At 50.2% G+C, this 16,324-nt stretch overlaps 1 protein-coding gene across 1 annotated transcript in view; it reads right to left on the reverse strand.

Moving 5' to 3' along the window:
* Positions 1 to 8,486: 8,486 nt before the first annotated feature.
* Vstm2l (V-set and transmembrane domain containing 2 like) overlaps positions 8,487 to 16,324 on the reverse strand; it is a 30,157-nt gene continuing 22,319 nt past the window's right edge. Inside the window, exons 3-4 of the mRNA XM_028786555.1 lie at positions 15,987 to 16,037; positions 8,487 to 9,325 (exon numbers count right to left, since the gene is read on the reverse strand). Of these exons, the coding sequence (XP_028642388.1) occupies positions 9,059 to 9,325; positions 15,987 to 16,037 (318 nt within the window). The 3' untranslated portion in view covers positions 8,487 to 9,058. The remainder of the gene's footprint in view (positions 9,326 to 15,986; positions 16,038 to 16,324) is intronic.

Genomic DNA, 16,324 nt, shown 5'->3' on the forward strand with positions numbered 1-16,324 from the left:
GCCTTGGGGCACAGGCTTGTGCTCCTAGCTAGTAGGCAAGCTGAGTCAGTGTCCACAGGTTCAAGACCTGCCTGGTCTATGGCGTTGAAGTCTAACTGAGCTGACCTAGTAAGACCATGTTTCAAATAGAAAAAAGAGCTGGGAATTGCAGCTCAGAGGTCAAGTGCTTGTCTGGTGTGTATGCAAGGCAATATAATCCTGAGATACAATTCCCTCCTGCTGGGGGGATACCCGCCCCCCTGCATACCCCCCCCAGCCTAATCAAGACCTACGTGCTGAGACTAGACAAGTCTTTTTCTAAGACAAATGGTCTAAAAGGAGTGTAGAAAACGAAACCAAATTAGGACTAAATCAAGAAAAGGAAAAAAAAAAACCCTGTAAGATCAGGGAGAGGGTGGGAGCAGCTGGAGGAGGCGTGGGCGGACATGGCTCCAGGGTCTGCCTCAGTAGTGACAGCAAGGGCCTCTTTGGGGAGAGCATGGCGCAGCACATGGGGAAGAGATGTTGTCAAGGGGACTCAGACACCAGATGGTGCACAGCCCAGGATCCTTGCCAACCACGGCATTCCTTCATCTCCCCCACTTTATTTACTCTTGCGTCCTGATTGGTTTTCTTCAAATATTGATCTATGTTTCAGGTGCAGATGTAATACTTACCCTTTACAAGCAGCCAGCATCTGACCTCCATCTTTTTTCTCCCACTTATCAGAAATGACGAAGGCTCTCAATTTGTCTGTCTGCTCAAACACCTCACTCTGCACAAGGGATATCCCAGCAACTCACCTACCCAGTCAGGCAGAAAGGCAGGGTAGCAGTGCAGATTCCCAGGCCCTACCCTGTTACCATCCTATGCTTGTCAATGAGAACAGCTTCACTGGATCATATGCCAACCTCAGTGCCTACATAAATTATCTGAGAAAACTTGGAAGTTCAGGGAGAGGAGGTGGACCTAACATCACATATTTCAAAGGTGACAGAGCTAGGATTTGAACCCATGCCTATTTGTTGGCTTCCAGAATTGTACCTGGAGATGATTAGCAAAAGCCATTCAGCATAACTCTGAAACTGTTTCTCTTTTGGATATTGGGTGATAGGGTGGGGCATGTCCCTGGGACCTGCCTGAGACAGCACTAACATTAAAGTGTTTAGAAGCTTTGCCAATAAGGTTGAGGCTCCTGAAACATTCTGCAGGAGTGGAACTGTTTGAAAGGATTAGAAGGATTAGGAAGTATAGCCTTGTTGGAGGAGGTTTGGCTTTGTTGGAGAAGGTGTGGCCTTGTTGGAGGAGGTGTGGCTTTGTTGGAGGAGGTGTGGCCTTGTTGGAGGAGGTGTAGCCTTGTTGGAGGAGGTGTGTCACTGTGCTGGGCTTGCTTTGAGATTTTAAAAGTCCACATCAAGCCCAGGCTCTCTTCTCTTCCTATTGCCTATGAATCAGGATGTAGCTCTCAGCTACTTCTCCAGCGTCCTGTGTGCCTATGTACAGCCATGCTCTGCCATGATGATAATGGACTGTAAGCAAGCCCCCGGTTAAATGCCTTATAAGACTTGCCTTGTTCATGGTGTCTCTTCACAACAATAGAACAGTGACTATGACAGTTATAGGACATTGGACAGTGCTGGAGTGGGGGAATTAGGCATTCATATTAAAGTTATAAATAAAGCCAGGTCTGGTGGTGTAGACCTTAAATCCTAGCACTTGGGAGGAAGAGTTGCACACTTACCAGGGCTATTCCCTCCACACACACCCCAAAAAACCTCTCTACTAATCCTCTCATTTTACAGAAGGCACTGTCCAATGCCATTGGAGATGAGAAAAGAATAAGAAGCGTATAGGTTGGAAAGAATTCAATTGTCATTTTCATGGACGGGAACACCAAGTGGGAAAACACTGCCAATATTAGAAATTCAACACAATGGCTGGATACAAAAGTGGAACAATACAGAAAACAGATTGAGGGTGGAGCTCAGTGATGGAGCAAGTGCTTTGCAGACACAACACTTTGGATTCAAGCCCTAGCACCAAAGAAATTGAACAACAACAGAAGCTGGTAGCCTTCACATGTAGACAAACAGCAATACATTAGAAGATAGCAAAAGATTTTACTGCAAGGGTAACAGCAAGAAAAGTAGGAGCTAACTCTCTAAAAACTACGCACAGACTACAGAAAGACAACATCTATATTGTAGGATGAAGTTGCCTATGCTCATCTCAAACTCCTGGTCTCAAGCAATCCTCCTGCTTCAGCCTCCCAAGTGACCAGAAGAACAGGCATTTGCCACTGTGCTAGGCGCAAAAGAAAACCTAAATATTCTCTCTTCCCTCAGCATCTCTTTTGAGAAGGATTTTATTGTATGTATGTATATATGTATGTATGTATATATGAATGAATGAATGAATAAATGTATTTAGTTTTTTGAGACAGTTTTTCTATGTAGCCCTGGCTGTCCTGAAACTTGCACTTTAAACCAAGTTGGCTTCAAATTCATAGAGATCTCTGCCTCCTAAGTGCTAGGATTAACGGTGTGTGCCAACTACCACCCAGCTGAGGATTTTTATTTTATGTGTATATGTAGGGTCTGGAGAGATGGCTCAGCAGTAAAGAACACTGGCTGCTTTTTGTTTGCTTGCTTGCTGGCTTGTTGTTGTTTGTTTGTTTTCAAGGACTGGGGTTTGTTGCCCAGCCTCTACATGGTGGCTCACAACCCAAAACTCCAGTTACAGGGGATCTGATGCTCTTTCTGACACCCAAGGCATCAGGCACACACACACACGCATGCACAGACACACAGACATACACACACATAGACACACACACACACACATAGTGCATATATATGCATTCAGGCAAAGCACTCTCAGACACAAAGTAAATTTAATCAATCTAAAAAGAAAGACTCATAAACTATATGTGTATGCACATGAGTTCAGAGCCTGGGAAGGCCAGAAGGAAGGGGCTGTTTGATCTCATATACTCAATGTTAAAGAAGATAACAAATTGCCCAATCTATGGCAATTCACAGGAGTAGCACACAGATTTTCACTCTCTAGGCCTCATATTCCCAAAACACTTTCTCGGAGAAGTTCAGAAAAGAGGCCTCAAACAGGAAGGGAATGTTGAGACACGTAGAGACATGGCTATGTAAGCATTTGCTACTCTAATTTATGATTTTTAACATAATCCCAACGGTGGTGATTTGAATGAGAATGGCCTCCGTAGGCCTGTATATTTGAATGTTTGCTCCATAGTTAGTAGAACTGTTTGGGAAGGGTTGGTAGGCGTGGCCTTGTTAGAAGAGGTGTGTCAGTAGGGGTGGGCTTTGAGGTTTCAAAAGTTCTCCCCCCTCTCTTTCTCCCTCTACCACTCTCGATCTCCTGCCTACCCACCCCTTTCTCCTGCTTGTGGATAAGATGTAAGCTGTAAGTTACTGCTCCAGCACCATGCCTGCCTTCAGCCGTGCTCCCTGTGGCTGTGCTCTCTGCCTTGACAGTCATGGACTCACTATCTGGAACTGTAAGCAAGTCTTTAATTAAATGCTCTTTTTTATAAGTGGCTTTGGTCATGGTGTCTCTTCACAGCAATAGAACAGAACAATAACTAAGACACCAACGAAAATCACAATTGAATTTTGTCTGAGCTGAAGATAGACTGCAGAGCCTTGGGCATGTAAAGGGAAGACTTTCTGACTCTTCTAGTTCTAAAACAGCAAAGCACTAAGTTCTGGAGACAAAATACTATGCTAGATCCAGGTGCATAGTGGCGCATGCCTTTAATACCAGAACTTGGGAAGCAGAGGCATGAATATCAGTATGAGTTTGTAGCTAGCTTGGTCTACATAGTGAGTTCCAGGCCACCCAGGGCTACATAGAGAGATCCTGTCAAAAAAAAAAAAGAAAAAAGAAAAAGAAAAAACACTACATTGAAATGTGTCACAAAACTGTAATAATTAAAACAGTGTGATACTGACCCATCATAGAGGAGATGAAGGAATAGACAGAAGATAGGGTGACGTGGCCATGGATGTGGGAGCAGATCTTAGTGCTGATGGACTCTTGGACCAGTTTGGGAGCGGGGGTGGGAGGATGGAGGTGCTGCTGACAGTCTAGAAAGATTAATAAGCAAGCTCATACCTTAAGACAATTTAAGTTCCCAGAGCTTCAAATTTATGTTCATATAATGAGAGATAACTCAGAAATGATAGCGTAACAGAGTCTGAAACCACTTAACAATAAAAAAATACTTGTCAAACAAAATGTCAAAAGGAAAAACAAAACAAAACCAAATTGAAATTCACTTCACAGAGATGTCACAAGTCAACAGGATGATGGACAGAGACCCAGCCAATAGTGAGACCCAGCCAATAGAGAGCCCAGACTGAACCGTCAGATCCCAGGGAGGGAGGGCAGGGGGCTGTTCCACCAGCAAAAAGGTGCTGGGTAGGTGAAGAGTGAGGATCCCAGCTTACCCTCAGACCACAGAGATCAATGCCATTGAGTCTAACGTAGTGGAGAAAAGGAAGAGGGGTCGGGCGTGTGCTCACACATTTATAGCACTGTAAATTGCTCCCACTTCCATGGAAAGTAATTAACGAGAATTAAACTAGCGTCAGCGCGTTGACCCTGCAATTCTAAGGTATAGAGACATCTTACTGAAGTGCTCTGCCTGTGCTCTGGCTTGCCAGGTGGAACACTCCACACAGTCTTGTTACTGAAGGCAGGAGACCCCAGTGACCAGCCTTTAGGAACCCTCTGAATAAATCATTCTCTGTCTAACAATAGAATAGCCTACAGCTGCTCAAACTGCATGGGAGCTGTACCAAAGTGTGGCTACCCTGGAGCTGCTATGTAACTATAGATGCTTGTGGGGTCTGAAGGCCAAGAATTTAGAACAAACCCTATACTGGGTTTTTTTTTTTTTTGTGTGTGTGTGTGTGTGTGTGTGTGCATATGTGTGTTTCCAGCCTTGAATTCCTGGTTTTATGGGCTGTAAAGCATTTTCTTAATTAGTGATTGAGGAGGGAGGGCCCAGTCCATTGTGGGTGGTACTAGCCCTGGGAGGGTAGTCCTGGGTTCTATAACAAAGCAGGCTGATGCTAGGCAGTGGTGGCACACGCCTTTAAACCCAGCACTTGGGAGGCAGAGGCAAGCAGATTTCTGAGCTCGAGGCCAGCCTGGTCTACAGAGTGAGTCTAGGACAGCCAGGGCTATATAGAGAAACCCTGTCTCGAAAAACCAAAAAAAAAAAAAAAAAATCCTGGGTTCAAGCAATCCTCCTGCCTCAGCAGCTAGAGTGGCTGGGGATCCAGGCATATACCACCACACTTAATTTCCAGGTTATTCTCTGTAGCACGCACATATGTCTATGTGTGCTTGTGGAAGCCAGCTTCTCAGTGTCCTTCCTCGGGTGGCAGGGTCTTGCCATTGGACTGGACTTTAGATTAGGCCAAGCTGTCTGGCCCGAAGCTCTGGGGTCCTGTCTGTCTCCACCTCCCCAGCCGTGGTATAATATATGATCATGCCTATATTTTTAAAGATGTTAGTTCTGGGGCTCAAACTCAGCTCTTCATGTTTGTCCAGCAAGAAATTTACCAGCTAGGCCATCTGCTCAGGATATTCCTGTGTTGGGCACAAAGTGGGAAATGGCTTGAAGCTACCCTTAGGGAATGTTGGGTGGTTTTGAACCTTCAGGACAGGCCTGGACACCACCTTAGGACTGTGTCTCCCAGACTGACTGTCTCCATTTCCTGCAGTCACCACCATCGGCTGAGCCCCACTCTCTCCAGCTCTCATTAAAGAATCACGGTAGTAAGTAAATAGGACCCATAATTCCAAGAGCCCGCAGAGCGCCTGGTCCTGCCACACGGACACAGTGCTGCAGTTAGCACTATTCCGTTTCTGTTCACAGCTTCGTTGAGATACCCACACACCATATACTCATCTACTTAAAATATCTGTTCTGTGACTCAGCAAATCCACGCAGTTGTACAACCTCCATGACAACCAATCTTAGAATATTTCTATCACCTTCCTTATCATGATGTTACCAAGGTTCCAGTATGCTGCGGTATGCAGGGAAATGGCCTTTTTTATTCTCAAATAATATTTCACTGCCAGGATAGACCACACTGTCTTCATCACCCAGAAGCGTTGGTGGACACTTAGGTTGTTTCTGTTTGGCGAATGCCATGAATAATACTTCCATGAATATTCACTCACAGGCTTTTGTGTGGCCATGTGTTTCCATTTCTCTTGGGAGGGAACCTGCTGGGAGGTGTGGAGACTGTCCCTGATGGGACTGCCTCATTTCCCATTCCCCTTAGCCGTGTGAGTGTTCTGGGTTCTGCACAGCAAGCTCCCCAGCATCCCTCATTTGTCCTTTGGACAACAACCCCCCTTGGAAGTGACGGCGGCTCACTGTGGTCCAGGTCTCACTTCCCCAGTTGTATTGTCATTATACAGAGAGAGAAACTGAGGTTCAGGAAGAAGAGGGGTCCTACTGGAGACCTGGCAGCAAGGATAGGCAGAGGCAAGACTTACGTCCAGGCACTTTTCTTCCCTTGGACCCTGGGCCTTCTAATGCCAGCATCACCTTTCGACATTTCTGAGATGGATCATATTCATTGAATAAATGCTAGACACTAGCCAGATGACCACAGGGCAGACAAGATGGCCTTTGGATACCCAGGTTCTGAAACAGGTGCAAGCCTTGCTGCCTCCACAGCGAGGTTAGTTACGTCTCAATCCATCCGTTCATCAGTCCACCCACCAGCCATCACCGGGCCAGCCATCTACCTCCCAGCCATCAGCCCTTCCATACACACATGCATACATCAGTATATGCATACATCAGACCACCCACCCACCGATCCATCCATCAGCACAGCCAGCCAGCGTTCATCTATTATTCATCCATCCACCCACCACCCACCACCCACCACCCACCACCCATCTATTCATCTATCCATCATCTATCCACCCATTCATCCACCCATCATCCATACACCTGCCAGTCCATCCATTGTCTATCCACACACCTATTGTCCATCTATCCATCCATCCTGCCTGCCTACCTGCCTTCAGCTGCCCTCCTTTGAACTTGTGTCCTCATTTCAAAAGTTGAGGATACGGGGCCTGTCTTGGGGGTACTGTGGTGATGCAAAAGTCTTGGGGCCCAGTTCTAGCTTATCAACACACCCCAAGGTGAAAAGACAAGGGACCTGCTGGCCATCCTGGCTTGAGAGGTCCGTGTTTCAGTGGCGGCATGGCAGTCGGGATGACCCAAGGTATGCACAGTGGGGGAGAAGCTGACTGAGAGGATCCAGTCTTGGCAGGAGCCAAGCATTCACTTTTATGCTAAGGAAGTGTCAACTATTGTGTAAACTGGGGTGAACTCCGTACTCTCTCTGCTCCTGGTTTCCTCCTGTGTAATAGGGACATGGAGACTGTCCCAGGAGAATATAAGACCCGTCGTGGCCAGCCTGGAGCACTGGCCTGGCCCCTGCGGCTCTCATGCTCGATGAACAGCAGACACGGAGAAGGTGCTCAGAGCAGCAGCCTCAGATACAGCACTCAGAAGGAACACATAGCACACCCTGTCAGCTCAGTACTGGAGAAGCTGAGGCAGGAGGATCAGGAGCTCAAGGTCATCCTTGACTACACAAAGAGTGTGAGGCCATCCTGAGCTACGTGAGACCAGGTCTCATACACAAAAACATATTTGAGTTCTGTATTTCTGTGTATGAATCTCCCAAGGGCTGGGGTTATAGAGGAGTGCCATCACCCCTAGCTTAGTAGGTTTGTTTTTAGTTTTAATACCTATATGTACATCACTTTATTTTTTATTATATGCATCTTTATGGGTGAGGGGAGCATGTATGTAGGGGCCAGAGAACAACCTGAGTATATCAGGGATATCAGTTCTTTCCTTCCAACTGTGTGGGTCCTGGGGATGGAACTTAGGTCATCAAACTTGGAGGCAAGTGCTTTCACCCTCTGTCACTTTAAACAAAATATTTTAGTTTACTTTTCTTTTTCAGGGCTGGAAATGGGGTTCCTTGCACATGCTAAGCAAGTGCTCTCCCATGGAGTCACCACTGGGTTCCCTGGGACGCTAGAGGATACTGAGGGCCAAAGTGGAGGTCTGCTATAGGGTGATGGGTTTGCTGGGTGGCAGCTACAAAGGTGTTTATCCACTCAATATACAATATACAATATACAAACATGCTTCACAGGTTCTTCTGTATGTGTGATTATCTCAGAATCTAGGACTAATTCGGGTTCCTGGTATTCACAGTGGGGGTCGACAAAGGCTGCTTCTCTCGCCCTTTGGAGACCCCCCCCCCCTTCCCAGGCGAGCAGCACCTGCTCTCTCTGCAAAGCTGCCAGGCTCCCCTCAGCACCAGGCCACTGCTCCTCAGTGCTGTGTGACCTATGAAGCTCTCCCTCCCCACAGTGGTTCAGCTCCCAGCCTCAGCAAGACACTGTCCGGGTTGGTTTAAACCGCTTTATTGGAGTTGGCTGGTACTCACAGGTTGGGTCATATACACAGGGCCCGCTCACCCCTAGGCAAAGCCCTGGGCCTCCCACCTCCCCTCCATCACCGAGGGTGGCCAGAGGTTTGAGCCAGTTCCGGGGCGGGGTGGGCCCAATAGAAATATTTACAAACCACCAGGGTGAGTGTCCCCTGATCAGGAATGGGGATGGAATGTGGGGGTCCCTTGGGTGGACTTCACAGGCCCTAGAAGGGGCTGGGCATGGGGGGAGGGGTTGCCGGCAGAGGGGGGCCCTGAGCGAGCCTGCTGGTGCTAACTCTGCCTGGCGGGGCAGCCTCCCGCGTGGGGCTGGTGGGGCTCCGCCTCCCTGGGGGATCCGGAGTCGGTTCCAGGTAGAATGAGAAGGAACAGGAGCGTGGGGCCCCGACCCGGCTCCTCACCAGGGGGCTGGCCGCGAGGACGGGGTGCACGAGGCGGAGCCGGGAGGGGGAGAAGCAAGCAAAGCACACGCGGGACTCCTCTCCCGCCGTCGCCGCAGGGCCGGGAGGACTGCATGCGGGGCGGGCGGGCTACAGGCTGCAGGCCTCGGGCAGAGAGCGCTTGCGCAGCTCCCGGCCCGGCTTGGGCGGCGGCGCGGGCGCGGCGGGGGGCGCATCAGGCAGCTGCAGCACCGAGTTCTCCCCGGGCTGCACCCGCAGGTAGGCTTTGACCTTGTGGTGCCGGGCCTTGCCATCGCTGAAGTCGATCACGCGGCACTCGTAGGTGCCTTCGTCCGTGGGTTTCACACGCGACAGCCGAAGCTTGTGGGAGATGTTGCTGCCCACCACCTTGACCACCTGGGGGCGACAGAGGCACCGTGAGAACCGACCGGGGTCGCGAGCCAAGCCGCCAGGCTGTCCCCACCCTAGATACAGCCAGGGAGGCGACCCAAGATCAGCCTCCCAGAAAGGCAGACGGACAAACAGAAGCAATGCTAATGCCTATCCACGGAGTGTTGCGTGCAGCCAGTGGAATACCGCCCAGCAGTGAAGAAGGGTGAGCCAGAACTGAGAATTCCACAAACAAGCAGGGGACCAGACTCCTGGCAGAGTTCCCAGGCTGTGCTGCTGTTTTGAACAAACGGAAAAGCCCTGCATAGGACAGAAGCCAGCAAGCAGCCTCACAGCAGAGCTTCCTAGAGCTCAAGAGATTTGGGGATTGGGGAGTGGGGAAGGCATGTCTCACGGTGAATGTGTGGTCAGAGGAAAATCTGCAGGAGCCCACCGTCTGGATCCTAAAGATCAAACTCATGTATTTGGCTTCATGGCCAGCGTCCATTCCCTGCTAAGCCATCTCACCAACCCAGTACTGGGGCTGGAAGCTGGGGACTGGAAAAAAGGTTCAGAGCTTAAGGCCACTGGCTGCTCTTGCAGAGAGGACCAGGGTTCAGTTCTCAGCACCCTCATGGCTGCTCACAATTGTCTGTGACTTCAGTTCCAGGGGGACTCCAATTTCCTCCTCAAGCACGGGCACCAGGCACACACGTGGTGCACAGACATATCCAGGCAAACACATAAAATAAAAATAAGTAAAAATCTAAGAAGAAAGAGGGGGGAGGCGACACAGACTGACAACCAAGCACTCTAGTTGGATGCTAGACATCTGCCTAGAGGCGGAGGGAGTGTCACGCTTGCAAAGTTTTGGCTTTTTATTGATGTGATTATTTTAAAGCTAAAACCTCACTATGTTATTGAGGCTGGTCTCTAAGTCAGGACCCTCCTGCCTTAGCCTCCTGAACACCAGATTGTAGCACCTCACCTGACCCTTGACCCAGTTTTTAATTTTCATTTTACACTTGCGGCCCTGCTCTCCTGGGTCAAGAACACCCAGCTCAGTAGACAGCCTATTCCTGCTGTGCCTGTGGGCCAACCACTGTTGTCATAGTTTAGCCATATTCCAGAACTCTCTTTGTGGGGGTTGGGGTATGGGGTAGGGAAGGTTGGGGGAGTTGCCAAGTCTGACATTCTCTCACACCATCAGCTGGCTCTGTTCATTGCTGTGTAGTATTCTATTATACACTTGTCTACACAGTTTCCTGTTGGCTGGTATTCAGGTAATTTCCAGATTGGCACTCTCATGATAAAATCTGTTGTGAATTTATCTCTGTTGGCAACTTTTTTCCATTACAAGAGAAGAGGCATTTGGAGTCAAATGCATCGTTAGGGAGTTAGGGATACTGGGCGATGGGTAAGGGGACTCTGATCTATCTTTTTGTAAATTCCTACTTGTCTATAACTAAAAATGACAAAAGTCAATGTTAAGGAGGAAGGATGCTGAGGGTGTAAGGACCCTTCTTAGAGCTGAAAGCCCAGTGTTCATCTGCCGTATACTCAACCTTCCTGGTATCACACGAGCAGGCTGCTAAGCCCACCGCCCCATCCCTGGGCACTAACGTCCCTTTCTAGATGACATCATCTGTTCTGTGCCTGCCAAGTCTCACAGTTCTGCTTTGAGACCCTAGTGGTTCCCTGCTGTTTCCACCTCCCAAGTGAGGGACTCCAGAGTAAAAATGGTGGTCCCTGAGAGGGCAGGTATGAACTGTAGACATATTTCCCAGCTTGCATTGAGACACACAGCTGGGGACACCCAAGGGTAGATAGATAACTCACAAACAGCAGCTAGTGTCTCTGGAGTGGAAGGACTCACCCCATCTCCTTTTTCCATTTGGAGTGGATCCCTGATGCTATCTTTTTGACTTGCGGTGCAAACACATAAGGTGGTCGATTTACTGAGAGGGAAACCGAGACTCCAAAAAACGGAGTCTTGGCCTGGTCAGGAGCCAACCTCAGTATGTAACCGGGTAGGAACGGACCCCAGGCTAGGCTCGATACACTCACCATAGAAACAATGTGACAGACCCACAGAGGATTCCAGAGTTGGCAGCACAGACCCCATAAGAGCCTCCTGGTGAGGAGCCCCCCCAGGAAGCAGGAAAGCCGAGCTTGTGGCGGAGCAACAAGCACTGGGGTGGGCCGCAGACAAAACATCCCATAGGAAAATAGGTAACAGAGCTAAGAATTAGGTGCTCCCTCCCTAGTGTGGTGCTCAGCTGGAGTCCATTCTGGCCGACTCCATCACCCTGACCAAGGGCACAGAAAGATCCCCGCGGTCCCGCCACGCTCTCTGGTGAGTTAGGAGAAGCCGTCGCAAATGCGCAGCGGGAGCGAATTACCTCAACATCTGTTTCCCTCACGGATATTAATTATCCTTCATTTGTCAACCCTACAAGGCGCTAATGGAGTAATAATGCGCAGCGCTGGGAACAGCCGCTCCTGGGGAGGGAGGCCTACGCCACGCCCTCCAGGCGCAGGCAGAGACCTGCTCTGAGACCTCTGCCCTGAGTGTCAGCCCCCTCCACCACCTCCCAGAGTCCAACGGACAGTGGTGGCCTTCAGAAGGGCGGCGCCTCTGTCATAGGTATTGGGACAGAGACTACAGTACAGGCCACACACGGGGTACCCTGGCCATCCAAGACAGAAGCCAGATGGAGGCGAGGCTGCAGCCAGACTTGGCCCTCACTCAGACCGGTGTGCAAAAAGGCAAAGACCCAAACAGAAGCCGTCAGCGGTCAGAGCATTTCACTTTAGCATGTTGTCCTGGAACCTCCCAGGGCGCCCGAGGGAGAAAAATCAAGGCTCCCGCGATTAGGCAAGCTTGACCACATTCGGGGCGTGGCGTATGGGCAGAAACCCCTCCCACCTCACTCACCGGCCCCTAGCACTCTGTGTCCTAGGGACGCTGTGTCCTAAGCCTCATCATCAGCCGCTCCCCTGGAGGGGCTCTCTGTTCTGCCTCAGTCGTTTGGGGTGATAGGAGAGACTTCAGGGCTTCCTCATTCAGGAATCTTTGCGACCAGAGAGGCCAAATGATACAGCGGCAGGGCAGCCTGGCTGTAAATCATAATCACAGCCCAGCATCGACAGACCTCAGCGATTAAGCACCTAATCACGCCGAAAAAGCCTGGCCAGGCTGGCCCTGACCACCAGCCTCTTGCTGGCCAGAGCCACACACCCCAGGCTCTGTCCTCTCAGCTGGGCCAGGAGGAAAGGCCAGGTCATCTCTACCCACGGTGTGACCCTTGCCTCTGTGTGGCTCCAAGGGGAGACCTTGGCGGTACCTAGGGAAGGAGGGAGGAGTGGGCTGGTCTACCCAGGGCCAACCTGTATTCCACTCTGCCATCTCACCAGCCCCTGGGCAGGGAGGGTCAAAGCCCAAGTTGGAACCCTATGGGTCTGAGTATCTCCAGTTGGTCCTACTGTGATCACTTTGCCAGACAAAGAACATCCAGGCTAGACGGCCACTGCCCCCGCCTCTAAACATGTGAGATACTAGCTTTTTATCCAGATCTCACCATCTGCACGAACTAGGGCAGGCCCTGACTCTGCTAGCTGAATCCTCAACAGGGCCTCCTCCAGTGTCTTCCCAAAGGCCCGGGACCCCACTCCATCATTCTTCCATGATTGGCTGCAAGCCCCATCCACAGCTGGCACAGCACTGAGAGCCCTGGAGGCCTCAGCCCTGTCCTCCAGGGAGCCTCCAGGCCTGTGTCAGCTCAGGCCAGAGGCTCTCAGAGACTAACCATTCTCCCCCTGTGGTGGTGGCCACTGTTTTCCCTTTATCCCCTGTGAATATTGGATACATGACCAGCCATTTTCCATTTGGGCCTGGGGACTGGGCATAAGTGACTGACCTTCTGGAACCATCTCCTGCTTACTGTGACAGCAGCTATCACTTGACAGGCCCAGGAAGGGGGAACATTTTTCTTTTAACTAATTTTTGTGAGTGTGTGAATGTATGGCTATATGCTTGTTTTGAGACATATGTGGAGGTCAGAGGATAACTTGTCCGGGTTGGTTCTCTTCTTCTACTGTGTGGGTCCCAGGGATCAAACTCAGGTCATCAGGCTTGAGGACAAACACCTTTATCCACCGAGCAGTGTTTCCTGCCCAGAGGGAACTTCTTAAGTCAGGGTGTCAGCACCATGTCTACCTGTAAGACTAGTGAATGAGCAATGTAACCCTAATGCACAGAGCCTTAGGAGGTCACAGTAACCCTCCCAGATCCTGAACATGGCTGGCCACACAGGTACGCTAAGCTTTGCAGGATGGCATCCGGGGATCTGAAGGCCACAGGTAAGTACTATAGGCTGGGTCCCTCAGCCCAAGGTCATTCCAGTTTCCAGTGTTTTCTTACGACATCTTATTTCAGAAACGGGGCTAGAGAGGGTGTAACACCAGATGCAGAACCCAGCTCCCTGGTGTTGTCAGGATCCCCAACTACTGTCAGCACAGCCGACCCTGAGTCCAGACCTCTGGAGGCTCCACAGGTTCAGGAGTGTCCCCCACAAACTGAAGCCACGACTCCACAGTCCCCTGGTACTGCCAACCTGTAATTCACACAGTTGTTCGCCAAAGGCCCAAAGATGTCTTAAAGCCTGGGAGCTAATCCAGTAAATCTGGCCTTTGGATGATGTGAGACTATGAGCTGGGTCCCCTCTGCGTCCTTGTGTCCCCACGAGAGTTCCTCCACTATCACCTGGGCACACAAGTACACAAATCAAGTCAGTCACACCGTGGCAATACCCACATATGCAGATAGGTTTGCAATAGATCGGTCTGAGTGTGTGCAAGAGATATAGTAATCAGTAAATGTTAACTGGACACATACTATGTGCCAGGCTCTGTGTTGGGCTGCAGAAATGCAACAGTGAACCAGGCTCATCCTGGGCCTACTGTCTCTGGGGGAGACTGACATGAAGCAACAAATCTGGGCCCAGGGTACCTCCCTCAGCTGAGCAATGAAGGGAGAGACAGGCCTCGATAGGAATACATATCTAGGCAGAGAGCTTGGCCTATGCAAAGGTCCAGGGTTGGGAGGTGACAGATGGCCCTAGGCATGGCAGAATGCTCACAGAGCCTTGAAGGCTGAAAAGAAAAGTTTGTACCGTTTCCTGAGATATTAAGAACCTAGGCTGTGCACACACCTTGGGTGTGGTCTGCTCTGCCTGTGAATTTAGGGATGCTGGCTTCCATCGCTATGTAAAATGCTGGGCCTGGTACCAGACCTCGAAGCCCCAGCTGGTTCGAGGATTATAGAGATGGCTGGGGGTGACTTCACACTCCCACGGAGAACATTTATTTTATTTAACTAATTAGCATTGCGTTCCCCTCTCATGAGGCAAGCAGCCTGGAATTATAATCCTCTCAATCAATTAGATAATTCTTTCTTTGCCAGAGCCCAGAGAAGCTCATGAAATGGGACACAGTAGAGGCAGAGGGGTGTCCTCGAAGGGGCTGTACTGGTACTTACAGACCTCTCTCCGAGAGGTTGATGAGGCAAGAAAAGAGCATGCCGTGGGCTGAGGGCAGGAGAGCGGGGTTGGCAGCCTTAAATTATGAGTGGCTGTAATTCCCATCCCCTTCCAAAAGGTACCAGGGATACTGTGACCATCCAGTCTTTCTCAATTGCTGTCCCCTCCCCTGAGTGGCTGTAGGAGCCTTCTCCGTGGCTTCCTGGCCACAGTGCCCTTTCTTGTCCTGGTGGCCTCAGGGCCCTGGGTTTCCCTATATTCCCTGAGAAGCTGTGGGAGACCCAGCCAAAAGGGGAATTGGAAAGGTCGCCCCAACACTCGTGGGTTCCTACACCATGAGTGTGTTGCTGGTGAACTTTCCAGCAATCTAGCCTGCTTCTGTGGCAGCACGCTTGCCCAGAACAGTCTTTTCTGCTCCGTGATTTTTCTCCCGTTGTATGCTCTTTCTTAACAGTCCCTATCTCTTCCAGGTTGGGCTTCAGGTACTTGAAACCCCACAGTAACTGTCACATCCCAGCTCCCAGTGTCCCTGACTTCCCTGGGCTCTGGCAGATGACAGGAAGCGACATTAGCCACACTCCAGGCCCTCTCCAGCTTCAGCTGTCCAGCCTGCAAAATGGACAAAGGCTCTGCCCTCCTGTCCAGTGTCACAAAGGAATAGATGCCTAATGCCAGTCAGTCCTAGAGTCTCTGCTCCTGGAAGTCACACCCAGGGACCCTGAGATGCTCCAGCATCAGTCACGATTGGCCAAAAAGAGCCACTCAGCCTCCTAAGACCTTGTAGCTTCCCAATGACAAATGGGGCTGAGTCAGGCATGGAATACCACAGAGGCACACCTGGCCTTGGCCCTCCAGGGGAGAATTCATCTTCTCTCTCTTGTCATTTTTCCTGCCTGTCATTCAGTGAACTTGAAAAATCTCTGGCTAAAAAAACCAGAAAAACAAACAAACAAACAAACAAACAAACAAAAACCTCACCAAGTTAGGGCACCTCCCTGTCCCCCCTCCCACTTCCTCTGTCTTCTTGCCCAAGTTCCCTGCTGAAATAGACCACCCCTTCTCCCCAGAAAAAGTCAGATTTTTTTTTTTTGTTGTTACAGCTGCATCTTCCATTAGACTATTTGAGGAAAGTCATTATCAAAACTCACACTTATTTTGGTGGCGTCCTTCCCCGAGTCCTCCTGCTGAGAAGCTTTTAGCTGGGGGTGGGGAGGGAGGAACAGAGAACAGAGACAGGCATTAGTGAGGGGTGGGGCTGGGGAGAAACACCATGGAGACAGAGGACAGGCAGGATCATAGTCAAAGATGCTGGATCTCATCTATGCACAGTCTGCACAGCTGTGGAAATGTCACCCTGAGCCCCGTTCACAGACACACTTACACACGTTCTAGTCAAAACTAAAGTGATAATAAAAATATAAAGGCTGGAGCAATGGCTGAGCAGTTAAGAACACTTGGCTCTTCTAGAGGACCCAGCCTAGTGCTC

This window comes from Grammomys surdaster, unplaced genomic scaffold, assembly GCF_004785775.1.
Source record: "Grammomys surdaster isolate TR1022 unplaced genomic scaffold, NIH_TR_1.0 125561, whole genome shotgun sequence".
Classification (NCBI taxonomy): domain Eukaryota; kingdom Metazoa; phylum Chordata; class Mammalia; order Rodentia; family Muridae; genus Grammomys; species Grammomys surdaster.